The 18,676-nt window shown below is 40.2% G+C and overlaps 1 protein-coding gene across 4 annotated transcripts in view; it reads right to left on the bottom strand.

The window, feature by feature from the left end:
* Positions 1-6,345: 6,345 nt before the first annotated feature.
* NAP1L4 (nucleosome assembly protein 1 like 4) overlaps positions 6,346-18,676 on the bottom strand; it is a 29,215-nt gene continuing 16,884 nt past the window's right edge. For 2 of the 4 annotated variants that reach the window (XM_075711805.1, XM_075711807.1), the window contains 5 exons: positions 17,072-17,094; positions 16,308-16,427; positions 15,992-16,021; positions 14,591-14,647; positions 6,346-7,595 (listed from right to left, as the gene is read on the bottom strand). In XM_075711805.1, coding sequence (XP_075567920.1) covers positions 7,557-7,595; positions 14,591-14,647; positions 15,992-16,021; positions 16,308-16,427; positions 17,072-17,094 — 269 coding nt within the window. In that variant the 3' untranslated portion in view covers positions 6,346-7,556. Of the gene's footprint in view, positions 7,596-13,402; positions 13,441-14,590; positions 14,669-15,991; positions 16,022-16,307; positions 16,428-17,071; positions 17,095-18,676 lie in introns of those variants that run through there. The other 2 variants (XM_075711808.1, XM_075711809.1) reach the window with 2 other exon arrangements.

Raw genomic sequence — 18,676 nt, 5'->3', positions numbered from 1 at the left:
GGTGAATCAATCATCACACAGAAAGACCTTGGACCTTGCCTTCTTTCCCTTTTTTTTTTCCCCTTCCCCTCCCTGGAGCCACACTCCCTTGAGCTGTACCGGCCAGGTGGCAGCCTGGGCTCCCTCCCTGCTTGCCTGAGGCCGGTGCTCTGCAGGGTGGCAATGCGTTGGCCATCCAGCCCAGCCATGGGCAGCCTTGCCGGCGGCTCAGTGGTCCACCGGCCCCTGCAAGCCAAGGGCAAGCCCAGCAGTGCCAGCCAGGGGCAGAGGAAACGCCAAGGGTGTGGTGCAGCCACAAAGCTGCCGGCTTTTTTTCTTAAAGATTTTTTATCTCTGGCAGGAGGAAGTTGTAAAGTGATTACGTTTCATTGAAACATGAGGAGGAAGGACATCCCAGTGCACTGGACCAAGACAAGGCCAAAGCTCTGGCCTCTGGGCTGCAGAGAGAGCAGTAAAATGCAGAAGCATCATGGAACTAAGCTGGTGGTACACACACTGTTTCCCAAGGGAGATTTCTACCATGTCCCTCTGTTTTTCCCTCCCTGGTCACACGTTAGGACAAAGTGGTGCCTACAGGAAAAGTGTACATGTGGGCTGGGTGGGTTAGTCCCACCTTGGTGCTCACTGTGTGGGGTCACGGGCAGGGTGTCAGAGTACGGCTGCCTGCTGCTTGGCACAAAATAAAATAAAATAAAATAAAATAAAATAAAATAAAATAAAATAAAAAAAAAAATAATTACTTTTTGAGCTTGTAATTGTGGCTCTGCTTTTGCTTTCAGACACCCATTCCACCCCAGCAGCTCCTCCCCCTGCCAACAACCACCCAGTATTTTATCCAGGAGGTGTTTCTGGCTGGTGCCGTGTGTGGGGAGGGCTTGGTTTGGCTTCGGAGGGTTTTTTGGGTTTGGAGTTTTTTTAAACTGTTTGCTGCCCCTTTGATGTGCTGGCTCCAACACCAAGAAAGCTGATTGCAGCTTGCCTGGGGGTGCAGGGGCAGGATTCGAAAGTGCCGGTAGCGTGGCCAGGAGGCAGCCAGCTTTGATCTGCTTCTGCCAGTCAACCCTGAACCCCCCTGCAAAGCTCTGTCCATCCAAGGGGGTGATGGGGGAGCCCCCCCAACCCCTACTGCACACTATGCCGAGAGATCTCCTGTGGTGCCACTGACACATTTGAAGGGGGCTGGCTCCCCCCACCCCCCTGCACCGCCACCCCCTTTAATTAAAAATTGAAATCATGTAATTGCCTCTTCATTAAAGCCAATTAAAGCCCGGCTGACGAGGGAGGAGGTGGCACATTTTGCAACTTGCTGCGGAGATGAGAAAGCACACACCACAATTACGGTATCTGTTTGCTTTGCCTTCACCCAACGTCTTAATCAGGGCTGGCTTTGAAATTGGACCCCAGGTGAAATGGTGCTGGTGGGTTCCTCACGCCCAGCAAACCCCATGTACTGGTTGTACTGGAGGCCAAGCTGCCTCCTCCTCCTCCTCCTGCCCTGCACCCACAGACGGGGCCAATTGCAGAGGAGGGATACTCAGGGGGATGACGGATGGAGGACAAGACTCCTCCATGCCTGGCTGAGGAGCCCTCTGCACCAGGGCCTCGCTGGGCTGGTGCCTGCAGCTCTGCCTTTTGCTCCCCGTCTCTCTGGGATGCTTCAAAGCTGGTGGCAGCTCTCCACCGGGGCCCGGAGCACCCACAGAGGGGGTCCCCACCCCTGCTTGGTTGGGGGAACTGCACTGACCTCGCCCTGCGAAGACAGGGGAAAAGGGACTGAAAACCCTGGTTCCCAGAAGGCACAGGATGAAGCTGGGGGTGGCAGGAGGGAGGGCTCCATCTCCTCTTCTCCTTGGCCAGGAGATCCCGGCACAAGCCAAGCCATCTCTGTGACTGCAGGAGTTTCCAGTCAAAGAAGCTCTACCAAGTCGACAAGTGCAGAGCCAAATACACGTGCAATGCTGCAGCGTTGCTGCTCAAGATGCCGGCTCAGTGATTTACCCTCTTGCTGCCTGTTGAAACACCTGAGCAAGCAGTCCTTTCAAATGCTTTGTTGCACACACCGTACTGGCCTATGTTTTGACCTGAAACGTGCTTATTAACCTCTTTTTTTGGAGGGGGGTATAATAACAGTCCAGCGTTCTTTGTAGGTGATCTTTCTTCAAAGGTCTCCTTTTTGATCTTTTCATAGGCTAAGCAACAATTCATCCTATATAAATCTCAGATTGAAAGTACATAATTTGTTTTTCCCTGCTTTTTTGAAGCGGTAAGAGATGAAACAGCTTAGGGGAATGTCAGCAGCAGTTATATCTTAATTGGTTTTTCTCTGCATCAAACCGCCTTGAACTATTCACTTGTGTGCAGGAGCTCTGTATGACCTTTACAGCAAGTGATTTAACTCCCCTAGCAAGTTATATCCCATCACTGACTTCGGGAGTTTGCTTTGGTAATACTAATTTTGTACCCAACCCTCTTTCTCTCATGCTCTTTCTGTCCAGGAAAATCAAAGAGTTTCAAATGTGTCTTAAGTCAGGAGCATGAAAAGGAAGAAGGAAGACTAGATAGTTGGGTGAAATAAAAAATAGTATAAAAAAAGGAAAAAAAAAAAAAAACCACAAACCCCTCCTAAGTGTGACCCTACCACTGTTGGCCAAGTAGATGTTAATGTTAAAACACAGAGGTGCGTTCCTCCTTAACCCCTAAAAGGTGAATGAGTGTGGACTCAACAACGGCCAGAGTGAATTTGCTTTGCACAAAGGTGTTTAACAGCTCGCAAAGACTATTTGCACGGTGCAAAGACTATTTGCATTCATGATAGACCACTGGTCCTTCTTTTCCAGCATCAACTTATGCTCTTTGGGTTTTGCCCCAGGTATGGGCAAATTATTATTTTATGGGTTGGGTTTTTTTTTCCCCTTTGGGTCATGTTGCATAATGAGTAAATTCCTTTCCATACCATTTCCCTTCTCTTCAGCCCTTTTCTTAAGCTGGGATGGGTCTGGTATCGGTTACATTTAACTTGCAGATGCTGGGGACAAGCAGCAAGGCAGGGGTGAGTCAACAAGAGGCCACTGCATCGCTGATGACAGCTCCTTTGGGAAAGGAAATTTGCTAGGAAGGGTGGGGGGTTTTTTTGCAGCACGGGACTGTTACCGAGAAGGCTGGTATGAACCGGGAGGTTGTGCAGAGCCATGCTAGCAGCTGGAGCGCGCACTCGCTGGGTTGTGTTAACCTGGTTTGGCATCCCCACAAGGCGTCTGAATTCCCACGGTAAAAACCGGCGGGTAAGGCGGCTTGTGCAAGAGGCGAGCACGCTGCTGGGTGGAGCATGCGTTTTTGCTTGTGTAATGGCAAGGTGAACAAGCAGAGAGGAAAGCCGGTCTGGAAAGAACAGCTGGCACTTGGCAAACAGCTCAGCCTTCATTCACATGATGCTTCATTAACAGCGCACAGGCATGGATTTTATATTTTTTTTTTTTTTTTTTTTATTTTATTTTTGTCAAACCCAAGTGACTTACGGCATTTACTGTTTGGGCTTCCTGGCCCTGGCCAGCAAGAGGCTGGAAGTATTTAGGACAGCAGTATGAGCATATGGAAAAAAAATAGCTCTGCCTGTTATTAGTGTGATGACTATAAACTGTTTGGGAAAGGCAGGATGGAGGTTTGTCCATGCGCAGGTCACAGCTATGGCAACAGAGCTGTTTGCACGCTGATTATGGTGAAAAACTTGGGCAACAAAGGTAAAAACTGTGAGGCCTTCAGCTTCAGGGGAGAAGTCCTGAACAGCTACTATATTGACACAAAATCAATGCCTCCCAGACTTCATTTGGGAAATAATAGAGATATTTATCTGTGGGAAGAGGCAGAGGATAAAGAAGCATGAATGCAGCACTTTATATTTTTTTTACACATTACCATTTACAACAGGCTGTCGAGAGGTGATTTGCATGAGCCTGAAGTAAGCATCTTCATGTTTTTCCAAAAGCCACATGTTGGTGGACATGAAGAGCCATGGGACCAGGTGAAGTTTAGCAATGCCAAGGCTTTGGGGCACTTAATGCATGCTCCAATGGTGGGAGAAGCAAGTCTCCCATCTAGCTTGCATAATCCACTACTTGTACTTATAGGCTCAACTAGAAAGGATGTTTCTTCCGTTTTTCTGGCTGAGCTATAATTGCTTCCAAAAAGGCTCAAGCTAGGATGCTTCAGAAGGTGGTGCAAATCTCAAGTGCAAGTTCATAAGGTTATGTGCTACCTCAGCGTAACATCAGGCAGCCGGGGCATGTCTCACATCTTAAACTCACCTCCTGAATCACTGAGCTCCCAAGGAGCGAGCAATTTCCTCGTGCCGTAACTAGTCTGACCTCTTCTTACACAGTCCTCTCCAGTGCGGGCTCCTCCGGACTGTGCTGTGCTGAACCGGCTTCCTCAGCAAGACCTCATTTGCTTGAGGAACTGCCATCAAGGCAGCATTTAACTGAGGATGAATTTATTACGAGTCTCCTTTATTTTAAAACAGGAAAAGCCTGTTTAATAAGGAGAGTGGAAACACGCAGAGACCATTTTAATTTTTCCAGCTACCACAAATCCTAACCAGATAGCAAACCCCAGATAACTGAACTTACTGAAACTGGACCGAAAGCCTACAGCTCTCGGTTATCGCAAATGCCAAGCTCCCATGTAGGTACCCTAACGCTGTGCAAAAGGCTCCTCAGAAACCACAGCCCATCCCCAATTTTCAGCTGCAAGCAGAATATTTGCCATTTGTTTCTGTATCAGATAGGGCAGCAGGGTAGTACCTCCAAGGCTTTCTTCCTAGACAACTGAGGCGCTGAGAAGCTATTAATCACGCTGCAGCCCGAGTAGGCGACACGCCAAATTAATCTCGCTTGGAGCACTTCCAGCTGCTTCAACTTTCAGACCCAGAAATGGAGCACATTTTCCCCTCAAATGAGAAGCTACCGACATGAAGACTGCATCAAAAGAGCATGTTCCCACAGACTAAACTTCACAGGTTCTTTTATCAGGTCGCTGTGATGGTAATCAGGCACATATGCATGTAGAGACTCACTTTTTTGGTATCGCCTCACCGTTTTTAAAACTTCCCACTTTAATTTTGCACAGGGCCCCCTATTTATTTTTCTTAAGGCATAGTATTCAGAAAACACCAATACTGATTTTTTTTTTTTTTTTAAATTTTCTTTTCCAACAGTTAATTACTCTTACCTCCTTTTTGCACACCCACACGCCCTGTATTTACCATCCAGCCTGGATTTGTCGAGCTGTGACATTCTGACAACCAACCCATCAGTTCTTGATACTCTTTTCTGCTGAAGGAATGATCTGGGCTGTTCAAGTACCTGTTAGTTACTTTCCCTGTAGACAAAGTCTATAAATAACCATCTGGAAACAGAGAAGAGTCTATGAAATGCTCATCTTTGCCATTATCAGCTAGATCTGCAATGGCAAGAGCACAGCTTGGTTTTGACAAGATCTGTTTTCTATTAGGCTGTGTCAAGTGGAGTTAACTCTGCTTTAACGAATCCCAGCTCAGCTTTCCCATCGCTTTTCTGAGTATGAACATCTCACCAGGCAGCTTTGTTACCCACCCATCTCATTTGCGCTCCCTGAAGGCTGGCACATTTGCTCTCCATGTTCTGGAATTTCCCGTTTTCTCAAAATTAAAGTTAGCCTTTCAGGATTCATGCACATAAATTACTTCGGTGTGCTAATTTGCAGATGTTTATCTCGAGGTAGCAGCACTCCTATTTAACCATGTAGTGGAAAGTACTTCTTTAGGACAAGGGAACTACCATTCAATTTCTTTTGACATAAAAAAGAAAAAAAGCTGGTCAAATACCTCTATTTGTTGTGCCTAACATCACTGGCACTATTATTAGCCACATGCAAACTCCGTTCACGATTCCTCCCCTTGTCAGACATGCCTTTACACTGTACTCTGTTTCCGCCATAGTATGCTATGGTCTAATAAACCAGTTTATGTCCTCCAGCACCTCATTTAGTCCATGACCAAATTACATAGATCACATGGAATCTTTAATAATGACATTGCCCCCCCCCCCCAAACCCTATCAAACATTTGAGACTGCTTACTTGCAAATTGAGCAAGTCTGTTCTGATTTACATCAAAGAACTCTGTAATGCATATTTACAAGGGCTCCTTTTATTTGGCTTTTGACAACAAAGGAAATGACCAGGACCTTCAGACAAGAGCTGGAGGAGGCCAAACAGCTGGCACGCCCCTTGTTAAACACTTCAGCATTCCCCAAGTCAAGGGGATATTGATTTAACCTAGGAAGCATCATGGACCAGACAGGCACCAACGACCATGTTTCACCAGTTTAATAGAATATTCTATCTATTCTGTACAAATTGAAAACACTGTATTAAGTTACAAATGTGTAAGGTAAGGCTGGAGCACTCTACATGCCTGGTCACAGTGTTGATACAGCTGCTATTCAACTGCTGCCAGAGGTTGGCAATGGATGCTGAAACTAGAAACGTGTACCTGAAGTGCCACACAACAACAAAAGGTAGTTTTGAAGACCTCAGAGCTTTAAATAAAAAAAACCTGTGGAATGGAATAATTTCAGTGTTGCAAGTAAGACACCAAAACTTCAGATTTATTGAATTTTGATAAATTTCTGTGTTCATAGTGAAAGGTCCTTCCATGCTGGACACTAAGCAGTAAGACTACTGGAAATTTTCTGGTTCTTTGGCTGCAACCCACTTCCATCAACAGCAACAGTTTGGCCTTTGCATTTTGATCTTCATCCAGAAGAGTTGTCATTTTGATGCAAGTTCATTTCTTCTGTCTAGACTACTACATTGAGACCAATTCAGATTCTTTGTTTTACAAGTATCCATATTGTATGCAAAAGAGGAAGATTTTCAAGTATATTAAAAACTATTAAAAAGCACTAATTCTGTCAAAGTACTTACAAACATGAATAAATAAATAGTAAGATGAACAACTAAGTCTCAAATATGACACCCCCTTCAATTGGTTTTACTGAGATAATAAATATGACATTTAAAGCTGCCCAAGCACTAGTTCAATTTGTAGGTTGCAAGAAACATTAAAAAAGGGGGGAGGGAACTAGCAAAAAAGTCATATTGCTCTATCTGTTTCAGCTACCATACATGTAATCCATTTACTTTAGTTTCTCAGCACATTGCTATTCCACAATTTTCAATGTTAGCAAGAAAATGGATAATCCTCACTTGGTAGTCTGGACTATTCCCCTATGCATAGGGCAAAAGGCTCTAAAGGCCTACTGACATACTTAGCTACAGTGTACCAACGGCTGTAGAGTATGCTTTATTTAAACCTCAAATTTCCCAATGCATTGAAGTTGCCACTGTACATGTTAAGCAATAAAGAAAAGTTAGTGAAAATCATGCATTTTAAAACAAATTAATTTTAAGCATTGTTAATAAGATTGTGCTGCAGCGATGGAGTATCCTGAACTGCAGGCCAGGTATCCAAATATTTGTTACAAGTTGTTCAAATATCACTTCCAAGTGGTATTTCCTTATTACTGTTGTTTGCATTCAGCAGGTTGGCTGGGATCTTTCTGTATAAAGGGAAAAAGGAAAAAAAAAAACAGTTAAAAATCAAAATGGCATACAGAAAATACTTCAACAAATAAAAGAAATTGGCTATGTAGTTTTGAATTAGCTAGACATTATCAGTACAAAAAAGCTACATGTAAACTCAAGCTAGATCATAAAGGTCTGAAGAGCAGTCACCGTATTTACTGGGTTCTCCCTCCCAACTGCTTGGTACCCCATAATATTTTTAATCTACATTTTGTGTTCTTTGCACTCCATCCAGTAGGCAAAGGTTCAAACAAACAAGAAAATAAACCACCTCCTACTCCTCCCCACCAGAGGCTCAATTTGACTTTCAGTTCTATTAAACAGTTTAACAATAAACTGCCACCTCCTCACTAACTCTGAGGAGGGAGGAAGGCAGGCTGCTTATTCTGCAGCACGTTTGAGTTTTTCTTTAGAAGCCTTGCCCTTTCTGCTAAGGTGATAAAAACTTAATTAATGTGTTGATTTCTTCTAGGTTCTGCATCACCAGCAGGTAACTATTCAACAGTTAACACTGGGCAAGAAGTCCACATGTTAATCTGAATATGTAAAAGTAGAAACACCTTCATTAGGTAGTAAAACAACTTCCCCTTTGGCAAAAGGAAGTGTATTTGGGAAGGAGAACAAGTACTCAAACAGCTAAGAACTTCAGGTTTTACACTGCACTTCTTGCTTTTTTGTTGTAAAATCAGATTCTTAGAAAGCAGGAGAATTTATTCAGTGTATTTCCTGTTTGCTTCTCCCTTTACCGTTATTAATATAGTTTATTATGAACAAGTAGCAGTCACAGAAACCTGCTAAATTCTAGTAAAGAAAAATACAGGTATAAAACATGGCACCTTGAACGTCACTAACCACAAAATAAAATGTTTCTTAGTAACTATCCTAAAGAGCTTTATGTGTGGTAAAAGAAGCAAACATGCAAGAGTTTATGATACATGAAGTGATGAAGAGCTAAGACAACTTAGCATTCTGCCTGTAGTGAGGAAGAACAGGTGCAACTAAGATTCCTTATCATAAGTTTTGCCCTTCATAATCTGCACTAAACCCAGACTATTTTTCTCTTCCTGACCTAAACTGCTTTAGGGCTATAGTGGTCACTATCATTCCCACTGGAAGTCTGGATTAAAGCCAAATGCTGTCTCTTCTGCACAGATATGCCAAAGACCTTTCAGACTTCTTCCTTGTGGTTTTCCTCCCCCAGCACATCTGGCTAACTTCAACTTTGTACTCTCTCATCTGCCTGGGGTTCCAAATAACACTGATGTGAATCCATTTTCACTGATCTGGGACTAAACACAGCATAAATTCCCTCTTGAAAAGAGGGATATGTTTACACATAACACAAAATTAGCATTCCCTTAGTTAAAAAAATAAATGAATCTGACTGCCACTGGTAATATGTTACATGCTATTCCTTTTCATTTAGAGGCAGGCAAAAACCAGCAACATTTTTATCAAAAAGCTTTCCAAAAGCATCTATTTTTCTCGTAACTACTTTCTATTTCACCATGGCCACAGAGAGTGCACAGCATCATGTCCCCTCCCCCATCCATTCTGGGTAACAGCCATAATCAAGTAACAAAACAGTTATTTCAAAAGTACTTAAAAATCCTTCCATCTCCTTCCTTCCTTCCTATTTAGCTGCAATATTTATGTCAGACACACTTAGGTTGACCACTGCAACCATTTCAGCCAAATTTTAATGATCAACCAAAACCCCTATTATATTTTCTAATAAACTTCATTATCTTTTCTTTATACTTGTCTTTATTTCTGTAAACATCTGAATCATGTTATTGCATATAATTCTTTACCCGGTAAAAACCACGTCAGAGATTACAAAGTTCTTTAGGGACCTCTCAGTGTTGATTACTTCTCTCAGACAAAAAAAAAACCCCAAACCCACAAAAACCAAAAACACCCCACCACAAACAAAAAACAGTTTAAGGTGTTCTTGGATACAAGTCAGTTGTTGGAAAATTTTGAGATAAATACTGCTAGTTTATGCTATTTTTAGCTTACAGTTGAGGGCATATCTATCTTGACCATATGTATAAAAATGTTTAAGCAGCATGTAAGTGACAAGGCAGTATCTCAGATCCAGATTCCAACATAACCAATTTTCTTCCACCATTTCAACAGCACAGAACTGCTCTTGCTGAGCAAGCCCGCACATGAGCTCCATCTTGCCTTCAGTTACCTGTCAGTCTCACATAAAACATCTCACAGTCTATTCCTGAGATGACAGCAGCACAGGTAGACGACTACACTCTTCTTCAAGTTACAGCTGCCTCATCAGGCACATGCATGCTGAAACTTATCTTTGGCCTCTAATGGCTCCTGTAAGATCAGGGACTAGACCCCAAGCTGCGAGTGTGATAGAGTTACTACATCCATACTCCCTCAGGCAAGGCCATTAAGCTTGAGCCTGCTCTTCTGGTGGTGCACACACTGTTGGTGACATTTGGTCAGCCAACCACTACCAATCCATTTATTGGCCTTAGATAGACCCTGCACTATTTTTCTCCCCATTTCAGCAAGATTTCCATTCATGCTGTATTTCCCTAAATTAACTTCCCAAGATATCTTAGCAATGGTAGTGAAGTGCATCAGCCAGGCAATAAAGACCAGAGAGACTTTAACTGGCAGAGATAAGGAGGAATTGCACCTTATTTTAAAATAAATTTAGCCGCAAACACATGTACTGAAGTTCACTACCAGTGCTACAAGAGACAAGTAATTATTCTTGTCATAAAGAGATTATAGTAGTCATTGAGCAATGACTTAAGTTCATATGAAAAGTGGTGGGGTTTTTTTTGTTTGTTTGTTTTTTTGTTTTGGGTGTTGTTTTTTGGGGTTTGTTTGTTTTAAGTATTTCATACTATTTACTTATTTTGTGCAAGGAGTTTAAACTAGTCTGGGCTTTTGATTCCAGTTTGAGATGCTGTTCCAATGGAGATATACAAGCTAAATAAGTAAGACTCCCACCTCTTTTTTTTGCTTTTACTTACAAGCATCAGTATAAAGCTTTTTTGCCACTGCCTCTTATTTATTGCATCATTGGGGGATGAATTGGGGGAAAAAAACCAAACCCCAAAAAATCCTCTTGCTACAATGGGCATGAACATATTTCTTCTGGCATTTGATTAGCCAGGAGAACAATGCAAGAAACTTCAGCTAATTAGCTGACATACAGACCACTTGCTCAGACATCAGCAATCACATCAGCTAAACTGCATCAGCTGCTTATGGACATAGAGGACATGCATCTAATTTAAAGAGGTAATTTCACCTAAAATTTGCAAGATCACAGGGCTAAAATGGAGAAGAAAAGCAGGTCTGAAGTAATAATTGCTTTCATGACTTTCATACATACAGCCCACTGCTTCTACCCAGCCAATTAATCTGGTGACCTAGAGGATGGGTGTCCATGCCATTTATCTTAGCAATTTAATCCTTTCAAACCATATCTTTTTCACATAAAGTCACTGCTGAAAGAGAAGCTGAATTTCTGTTTATCTTCAATGTTTAAACAGATTAGGCAGGACTCATTCCTAAGTGATTTGAAGAGCAAATCAAGCCTTTACCTCCTTACTTTTACAAATCACTTTCTGGGAAGTTTCCCATCTGCTAAAGTAGTACAGGCAGCCCATCAAGATCCCATCTGACTCCCAAACAGACTTTGCTGCCAACAGTGGGATCAATGCAGGCACTAGGCACTAAAGCTGATGTCCTTTCCAGCAGAGAAGGAAGAACACCTTTCAGTATTTCAAATGTCCTACCAGGAAATAGTCCAGTTAGGGGTCCTAAAGCTAAACTTTCTCTTCATTCATTTTCTAATCCATATTATTGAATGAGACAAAGCAAGGATATGAAATATATACACGAGAAGTAAACTCAGACCTAACTGGAGATAAGCAAGCAAGTGGTCTGAACTGCCTCCTCCACAACTGGACAGAATGCTCCAAAGATTCTGAAAATGAATTTGCTGCTAACAGGCCTTTCTGCCACTGTTACTTAGACTAAGCACCCTGAAGTACATGCAGTCTCTTCCCACAGCAGCTTTTTAGTTCATAATTCAAAACAGCATTCTATATTACCTTGTCATCTACTTCTCTTTTCAAGCTTAGCATCAGTAACGTGAAATAAAGGCAGCTAAAGGAATGGCATGCAAGCACATAGAAAAACATACTAGACAAAACAAGCTACATTATCTGTTCTTGTAGCATCTTCTGAAGCTACTTCCAATCATCTGCTCAGTCTTCCAAAGCCACAACTTATATATAGCATAAGTGCTTTGTGTAAGAGATGATGACAACCTGGTTCTAACTGAACAACTCAAATGTACTTAAAACTGACAGGAGTGAGAGGAAGGAAGGAGGAAAAGTTCACAAAGCAGAAAGTGTTGAGGTTTACGTAGCAAATGTAGTACAACAATAAAGGAGGAGGTAATACGGAAATGACTGAAGAAGAGAAATTGGGTTTGAAAGGAAAACAAACCAAAAGAACAACTATTTTTTGTGTACATGAAAAGGAAAACTATTTTAGATATAAGAAAAGCAGGGGGAACTGAAAGGCAGAGAAGCACAGGGGACAGGGTAAAACAGGACCAGAAAACAGGATGGACAGAAGAAGGAATGGGAAACAGGATCGGGGTATGAGTCTTAAAAGAGAAAAAACCAGAATTCTAAGTTGACTTGAGAAACTGAAGCCAGTGGCTGACAATTTTTAATTTTAAGAAGGGAAGACAGCTGTGTAACAGACTGCAGCTGGACAACATATAAGCTGTTGTGACAAATGGACATTCTACTATTGCAGGTGAATAAACGGTGCAAGTATGTTGAGGCAGGGTGGCTGGCTTCTCAAAGCATATCAGATTGGAAATAAAATTAAAAAAACCCAAACAAACCACAAAACACAGCTCAATTTTGAGTTTAACAAAGGCAAAGAAAGGCATTATCTATGCAATGCAGAGAGGGACTGAGTTGGAAAGATCACAGCTTCGCCTAAGTAACCAAAAGGGAATTAAAAAAAAACAAACAAAAAAAACACACAACCAAAAAACCCCCCAAACCACTAGCCTAAAATACAGGGCACGAAAGTATGGAGCCTGTTGCGGGCATTGTTCTCTATGAAGCATGGGATGAAAGGTGAAAGATGACAGTATATAATAGAAGAAACTTTTTCTTTTTCTTCCTCTTTTAAATAAAGAGACAGATGAGCAGGAGAGCAATACCTGTTCAGAATCATGAGCTCAAGCAAAGGCCTCTAAGAGGGACTGACTGCCTTTGTCAGGCAGCGTACATAAGAATAATGTTGGAAAAGACATACTAAGCAAGCTGATGACTTACAAAAGTTCTCAAGAAGAGCAGAGGAGACATTTAAGAAGTAACTTGCAAATACACTAGAAACAGTAGAGATGCAACATCAAACCAGAAACAAGGAAAAAAAAGTCTGACAAGCCTCAGTATCTTTTAGCATGTGTATATAAAATACAGTTTGACTGCTACAAAGGCAAAGCAGAAGCTGTGCCAGGAAGGCAGAGGGGTCATTCTGAAAAATCTGATTTAATTATATGATTTAAAAGCATTCATCTCCATACACCTTTCTTTCTATTTTTTTACTAATAAATTCTAAACTCTGAAGTCACCTCTCCCGCATTTCTTTTCCCCATACAAGGAAAAAAACAAAAAACAAAACAGAAAACCCTAGAAAACAAACCACATTGCATGGCTACAAATGGGACTCTTGGAAGTTAGGTATGAATGGAATTCCACCTTACCTAGAAATGTATGAATGATAAACAGACTTAAATTACACCTAAATGGGAAAAAATTGAAAGGAACTGTCAGCATGAATGAAAAGTGAAATGTACAAAATAATACAGGAGGCAACAGCTATAACCTTCCAAGAAACCTTGAAGCTTTTTTCCCTACAGAATACCAAATCCTTTAAAAAGATAGTTGATACTTAGGACAAATATACTTTGACTCACAACTAATGTTTTTTTTCTCAGCTGTCCCACTTTTTCCCATTACAGGTATACCACTGCATTTTGATCCTGCAGAACACTCATTTCTGCCACTCTAATCCTGTTTGAGCAATGTTTCCACAAGACAGACTTTCTTTAGTATACAGTATTTCTCATTAAAGAAAAACAAGCTCAATTCTTGGTATGGTGACAAAAAGCATTTACTAGCAGTATGATGATGTATATAACTTTTCTGGTGTAGAGTAGAGTAACTTGTTAATCTTCTGTTAAGACTTCCAGCAAAGATCAAGCAGTTTTGCATGCCTTCACTTTTTCACCTGTGCCTTTATAAAAAATTAAAAGCTGATGTTTTAAGAACTAATGAACGCAAGTCTGACATCACTGCCCCAGCTTCACTAAATGTAAGCGTTAACTTTACCATGACTGAGGGACTGAAAAACACCTATCAGAAGAAGCAGTAACCCTTGAGGCTGAATTTTAAACTAGGTCTCAAAGTTTAAAATTCAAAGTTGGGGACTAGCAGAGTACAGACATGTGGAGTCTAACCTGCAGCCATCAGGACAATAAAAAAAGAACAATTCTAAGAAAAAGAAAATAAACAAACTATTTGAGACTTGTCAGACTAATTCTAAGTTGAAGTCCAGCCACAGAATATTTGAAATAAGAACTTTCTAAAGGAAAAACGTATATCATTATTATACGGAGATACCATTAAGAAGTAAAGGCACACAGTACAGAAATTATCTTTTTCTTGGTGCAGGTTGGAAGACAAAAGCTACATTTTCTCAATTTATGGAAACATTAAATTTTTTTTTTTAAGAGCAATTTCAGTGCTGAAGAAGATGAAAACACTGCAGCCAGATGCTAGGATGAGTTTTGTTTTTTAATAATTTCTTAATCTTTTCACAAACTATTATAAACTTAGTTACATTGCTCATGATTATAGTCTGCGTTATGACTGCACACGAAAATTCTTACCTTAGGATCGCTCTCTGCATCTTCTTCTTCTTCTCCCTCCTCTTCCCCCTCCAACTCCTATGACAAAATAGAGATAAACTAACAGAAATTAAAACAGGTTAAAAGTGCAACTTTTTGTAATGGAGAAGAAACAAAACAGCAAATATAACTAACTACCACTCTATTCCAGAGTGTTTCAGATGTCAACATAAAAACTACTGGGCTGACTTAAAAGAATTCAGCATCTTCAAAATCTTAAAGCAAAGTCTTTTAAAGATTTAAAACATAGATTTAAAATATTCAGCATGGCTTAAGGCAACCTTCCTACATAAGCTGCTGCAGTCTCCCAACAATTTTTTAACTTCTATCCAAGCTATTTCTTTGGAATTTTACAGTTCTCGTAATAAATATATGTCTAATTTTGTTCTTTGTTTTGACCTCCTTCCAAAGAGTCTCTGTTTATTTGGATTACTGTGGACAGGCTATGTATTCCTGCACAGGATTTTGCAGTATTTTCACACACTGTTGTACACATGCCTACATCCAAGTAGTAACATCTGGCACTAGAGACAGATTAAAAATACACATATACTTCCATCAAGACCCAGCTTAAAAAATAAGAAAATGTTTAGTCACTCAACAGCCCAAGCCCAGAAGTCTGTACTGCAACTTGCAAAGAGAGAAAAGAGACTGCATGCTGAAAGCTGCCAGCTCATGTCAGGCCACCAGCTTGATAACCTCTGATGTACTCTACTACGGTGAACTTGATGACAGTCAGGTATGTACCTTTAACCAATTAGCAAGAACACCACAGTAAAAGCAGTAAAATAAAAACATAATTATCTGTAAAGGATATTACTTCATTTAAGTGTGGTATCATTTAGTGGTTTTGTGCAAAGCCTTTCACACTATGTTTGTATTCACACAACACTACTGCAAATGGACCACAGCTCTCGGTATACTAGAAATTCCAGCCTAAATTAAGCCTTTATCCTGAGCAGTTGCTCGCTCTCCCTTTTTTTACTTTACATTTAGCAAGGCCCAGTCTTCCAGCTTATGACAACTAGAAGCTGACAGCTGAATTCTACTACGCCTAAGTAACAGATATTTAAAAATAAGACTGAAGGTTCTTATCATGCAGCACTTAAGAAAAAAGCTCATCTTTAATTTTTGACTCATGTCAGAAAGCAGCTTTTAGAAGACTAGAAAAAAAACAGGATAAATGTTCTTGCAGAAAGTACTTCTGTGAAGAAGAAAAACAGTCTTTTGTTTGTAAGTCAGGAATGCTGAACTCTTTTGCAAAAAAGTATCATACACAAGAGCATTTTTGAACAACTATTTTCTGCTCCATATAGCACTATGCCTGGAACTGGAATGCAGTAGGTAATTAGTTATCTATAAAAGATACAGCATGCATCTCACCTCCTCTTCACCTTCTTCACCTTCTTCAAACTGAAAAACAAACCCAAGGGTTTATTAGCTCTGCTAATTTTACATAAAATCTTCTGCAGTAATAGGTCTAGCATATTCAAGCACAGTAACTGAAACTAAGCCCCTTCCAGAAGCAAAGATTAACAACTCATAGCAAGTAGAATGATTCTTTCCTATTCCCAAGTAATAGGAATCTCTTCAGGTTTTTTGTTTTCTCATGTAATTAATACTACATAGTAGTCTAATCAGAAAAAAAGGTTTCTATATACATGGTGACTAAAAACCAAAATGTTGATAGCATACATACATTATCATCATCCTCTATAGCTTCCCCAGTGAAATAAAGCACAGCACGAGGGACTATCCTTTCACGGAAGAAGTGTCCGATTTCAAAATCTGCTGCTAAAGTAAACTCTGAATCTTCATCCTGTAAAGCAAGTCAGTTTGATTTTTCTACTAAAAATGGGATGTCCTACAGAGCAGCAAACAAAAGTATTTCAAAGTTACAGGTCTGAGAAACATCATGCTGTCATCAACATCAACCTTCAGGTCACATGTACTTTCAGTATACTTTGTAACAAAAAAGAAACATCGCAAGTCTAAATCCAGATTTGCAGAACTGAGATTTATTTTCAGTTTCCTACTTTCTACATACAGGCTACTGGCCTGCTGAAACACCTTCAATGAAAAAGGCTCATACAGACTTTGCTGGTTCCGACACCTGACGTTACAGAATTGTTCAGACTGCTTCAGATTAATTTTTAAAAAACATCAGATACCAGCCATGCAGTAGTGCTGAGTGGCTAGAGAAAATAATGACCTCTTCTCAACAGTGATCATTATAGATGTATTGCATCAGCAAGATGTGTAACAGCAAAATGTCAACACATTACTTGGAGAAGTCAACAGTATCTTTCATTTTATCAAGATGAAGCTCAACTTTGGCAGAAGCAAAAATAACGATAAAAATGCACAGAAATTAATAAAAGAACCCCAATAGTCACTATAGAGATGTTTAGCAAAAAAGATATGGCAAAGAGCAATTGTGCTATTTCAGAAATGTAAACTTACCAATGACTCTCCATCACCAGATACTGCAAAAAGAAAAGACAGTAAGTTCAAGAAAAGTTTGTACAGTCTAGCCCACCTCAACATTCAAGATGACAAAACACAGTATAAAGACCTTATACCAGAAAACACTGGGGTTTAGTCTTCAGAAGCTAACTATTAAACCTTTAAAGACAACTCAGATTTATTCCAAATTAAATCCACAGAAATTGCACTTGCAAGAATTTTCTATGCTGTAATACAAGCATCAAAGCTGCCATTGTGATGTCAAAGATTTTTGCACAGGAAATAATTTTTCTACAAAGATGGGTTCCAAAGGCATACAGATCACATTTCTCCCCTCAAAGAGCAACACATTTTGTTTCTAGATTAATGCTGTAATTACAATAACTTTATTTTGCTAGAGCACTACAAACCCTTTCCTCTCCCCAAACACAGATGCTATCGAGTAGATTAACATTTTGTCATGAATTTGCAAAGTATTGTTGAGAAGAGGCCTGTTACTGTAACTAGTAAGGAACAGGGTGGGTTTTTTTCTTTGTTTGTTTAAAAAAACCCCAAAACTAAAAGACAGCCACAACAAATAAAAAAAACCCAAACCCAGATTTTCCTCCTCTACTCGGGTACTATGGTACTGTGATCCTACTGTGAAATGATGATTTGGGTCAGTCTGTTCTCAAGTTGAAAATGCAACTATCAACTGCCAGCAGATGTCATAGTCTTATCTTTGTTACACAGCTACCTCCAGAGTATGTCATTTAAGTATTTAAAAAAAAAAACAGTATAAAACCATCATGAGGCAATTAAATCTCCATCCCTTTCTGAAAGCAGCAACTACTTGTAACAAAAAAAAGTTCATTAAGTTAAAGGACATTTCTGTACCAAACAAACTCCAACTTTGGAAATACTTATCACTTGTCTCTTATCCCCATGTACACAGGGATTTGCAGTGGTATTTAGAAGGGACAGGTAGTTCATAATAGCCCATGACTGAATCAAGAACTAATGTCCATTTTGTTCAGTACACCTCTGAAGTCCCAAGTAAACTGCTTCTTCCATCCATATTTGGAAGAAAGAGTGCAATGGGAGATGTATCAAGAAGAAATAATGTTTTTGGAATTAATCTAAATTGTTTTAAATATGTGAGTACACACCTAACATTAGATAACTAGGAAGATTAGGAAGGTATGTATGGAGCATTAGCGATCACTAATTAATCACAGAAGAAACCACAGGAAGTTCCGTCACTTAACACAAAGGTTTAAATTAAACCTTTATGCTAGAACATGACCAACGCTGGAAGAGATTTCTTTCACATGTTAAAAACCTCAAATTGATGCATGGAGCCATCCTGTGGTAAAACAAGTCAACTTCTTTAGGGTATTCTACATGAGATTCTTTCCATACTATGAATCCTGTTTACACAGCACACCTAATGGCCAAATTCTACAGAATAATGTCAGAACAAAATGATCTGTTTGGACGGGCTGCAGTTTGCTATCTTCCTCTAGTAAGAAGAAAGTATACAATGCAGCAGCATAGTTTGTACCTTTAAACTGTATAAATACAAAGACATATAAATAAACCACAACATACTTCACGAATCCT

This window comes from Pelecanus crispus, chromosome 6 (genome assembly GCF_030463565.1).
Source record: "Pelecanus crispus isolate bPelCri1 chromosome 6, bPelCri1.pri, whole genome shotgun sequence".
Lineage (NCBI taxonomy): Eukaryota > Metazoa > Chordata > Aves > Pelecaniformes > Pelecanidae > Pelecanus > Pelecanus crispus.
The sequence above is the reverse complement of the archived record's forward strand: the minus strand, read 5'-3'. Positions and strand labels throughout refer to the sequence as shown.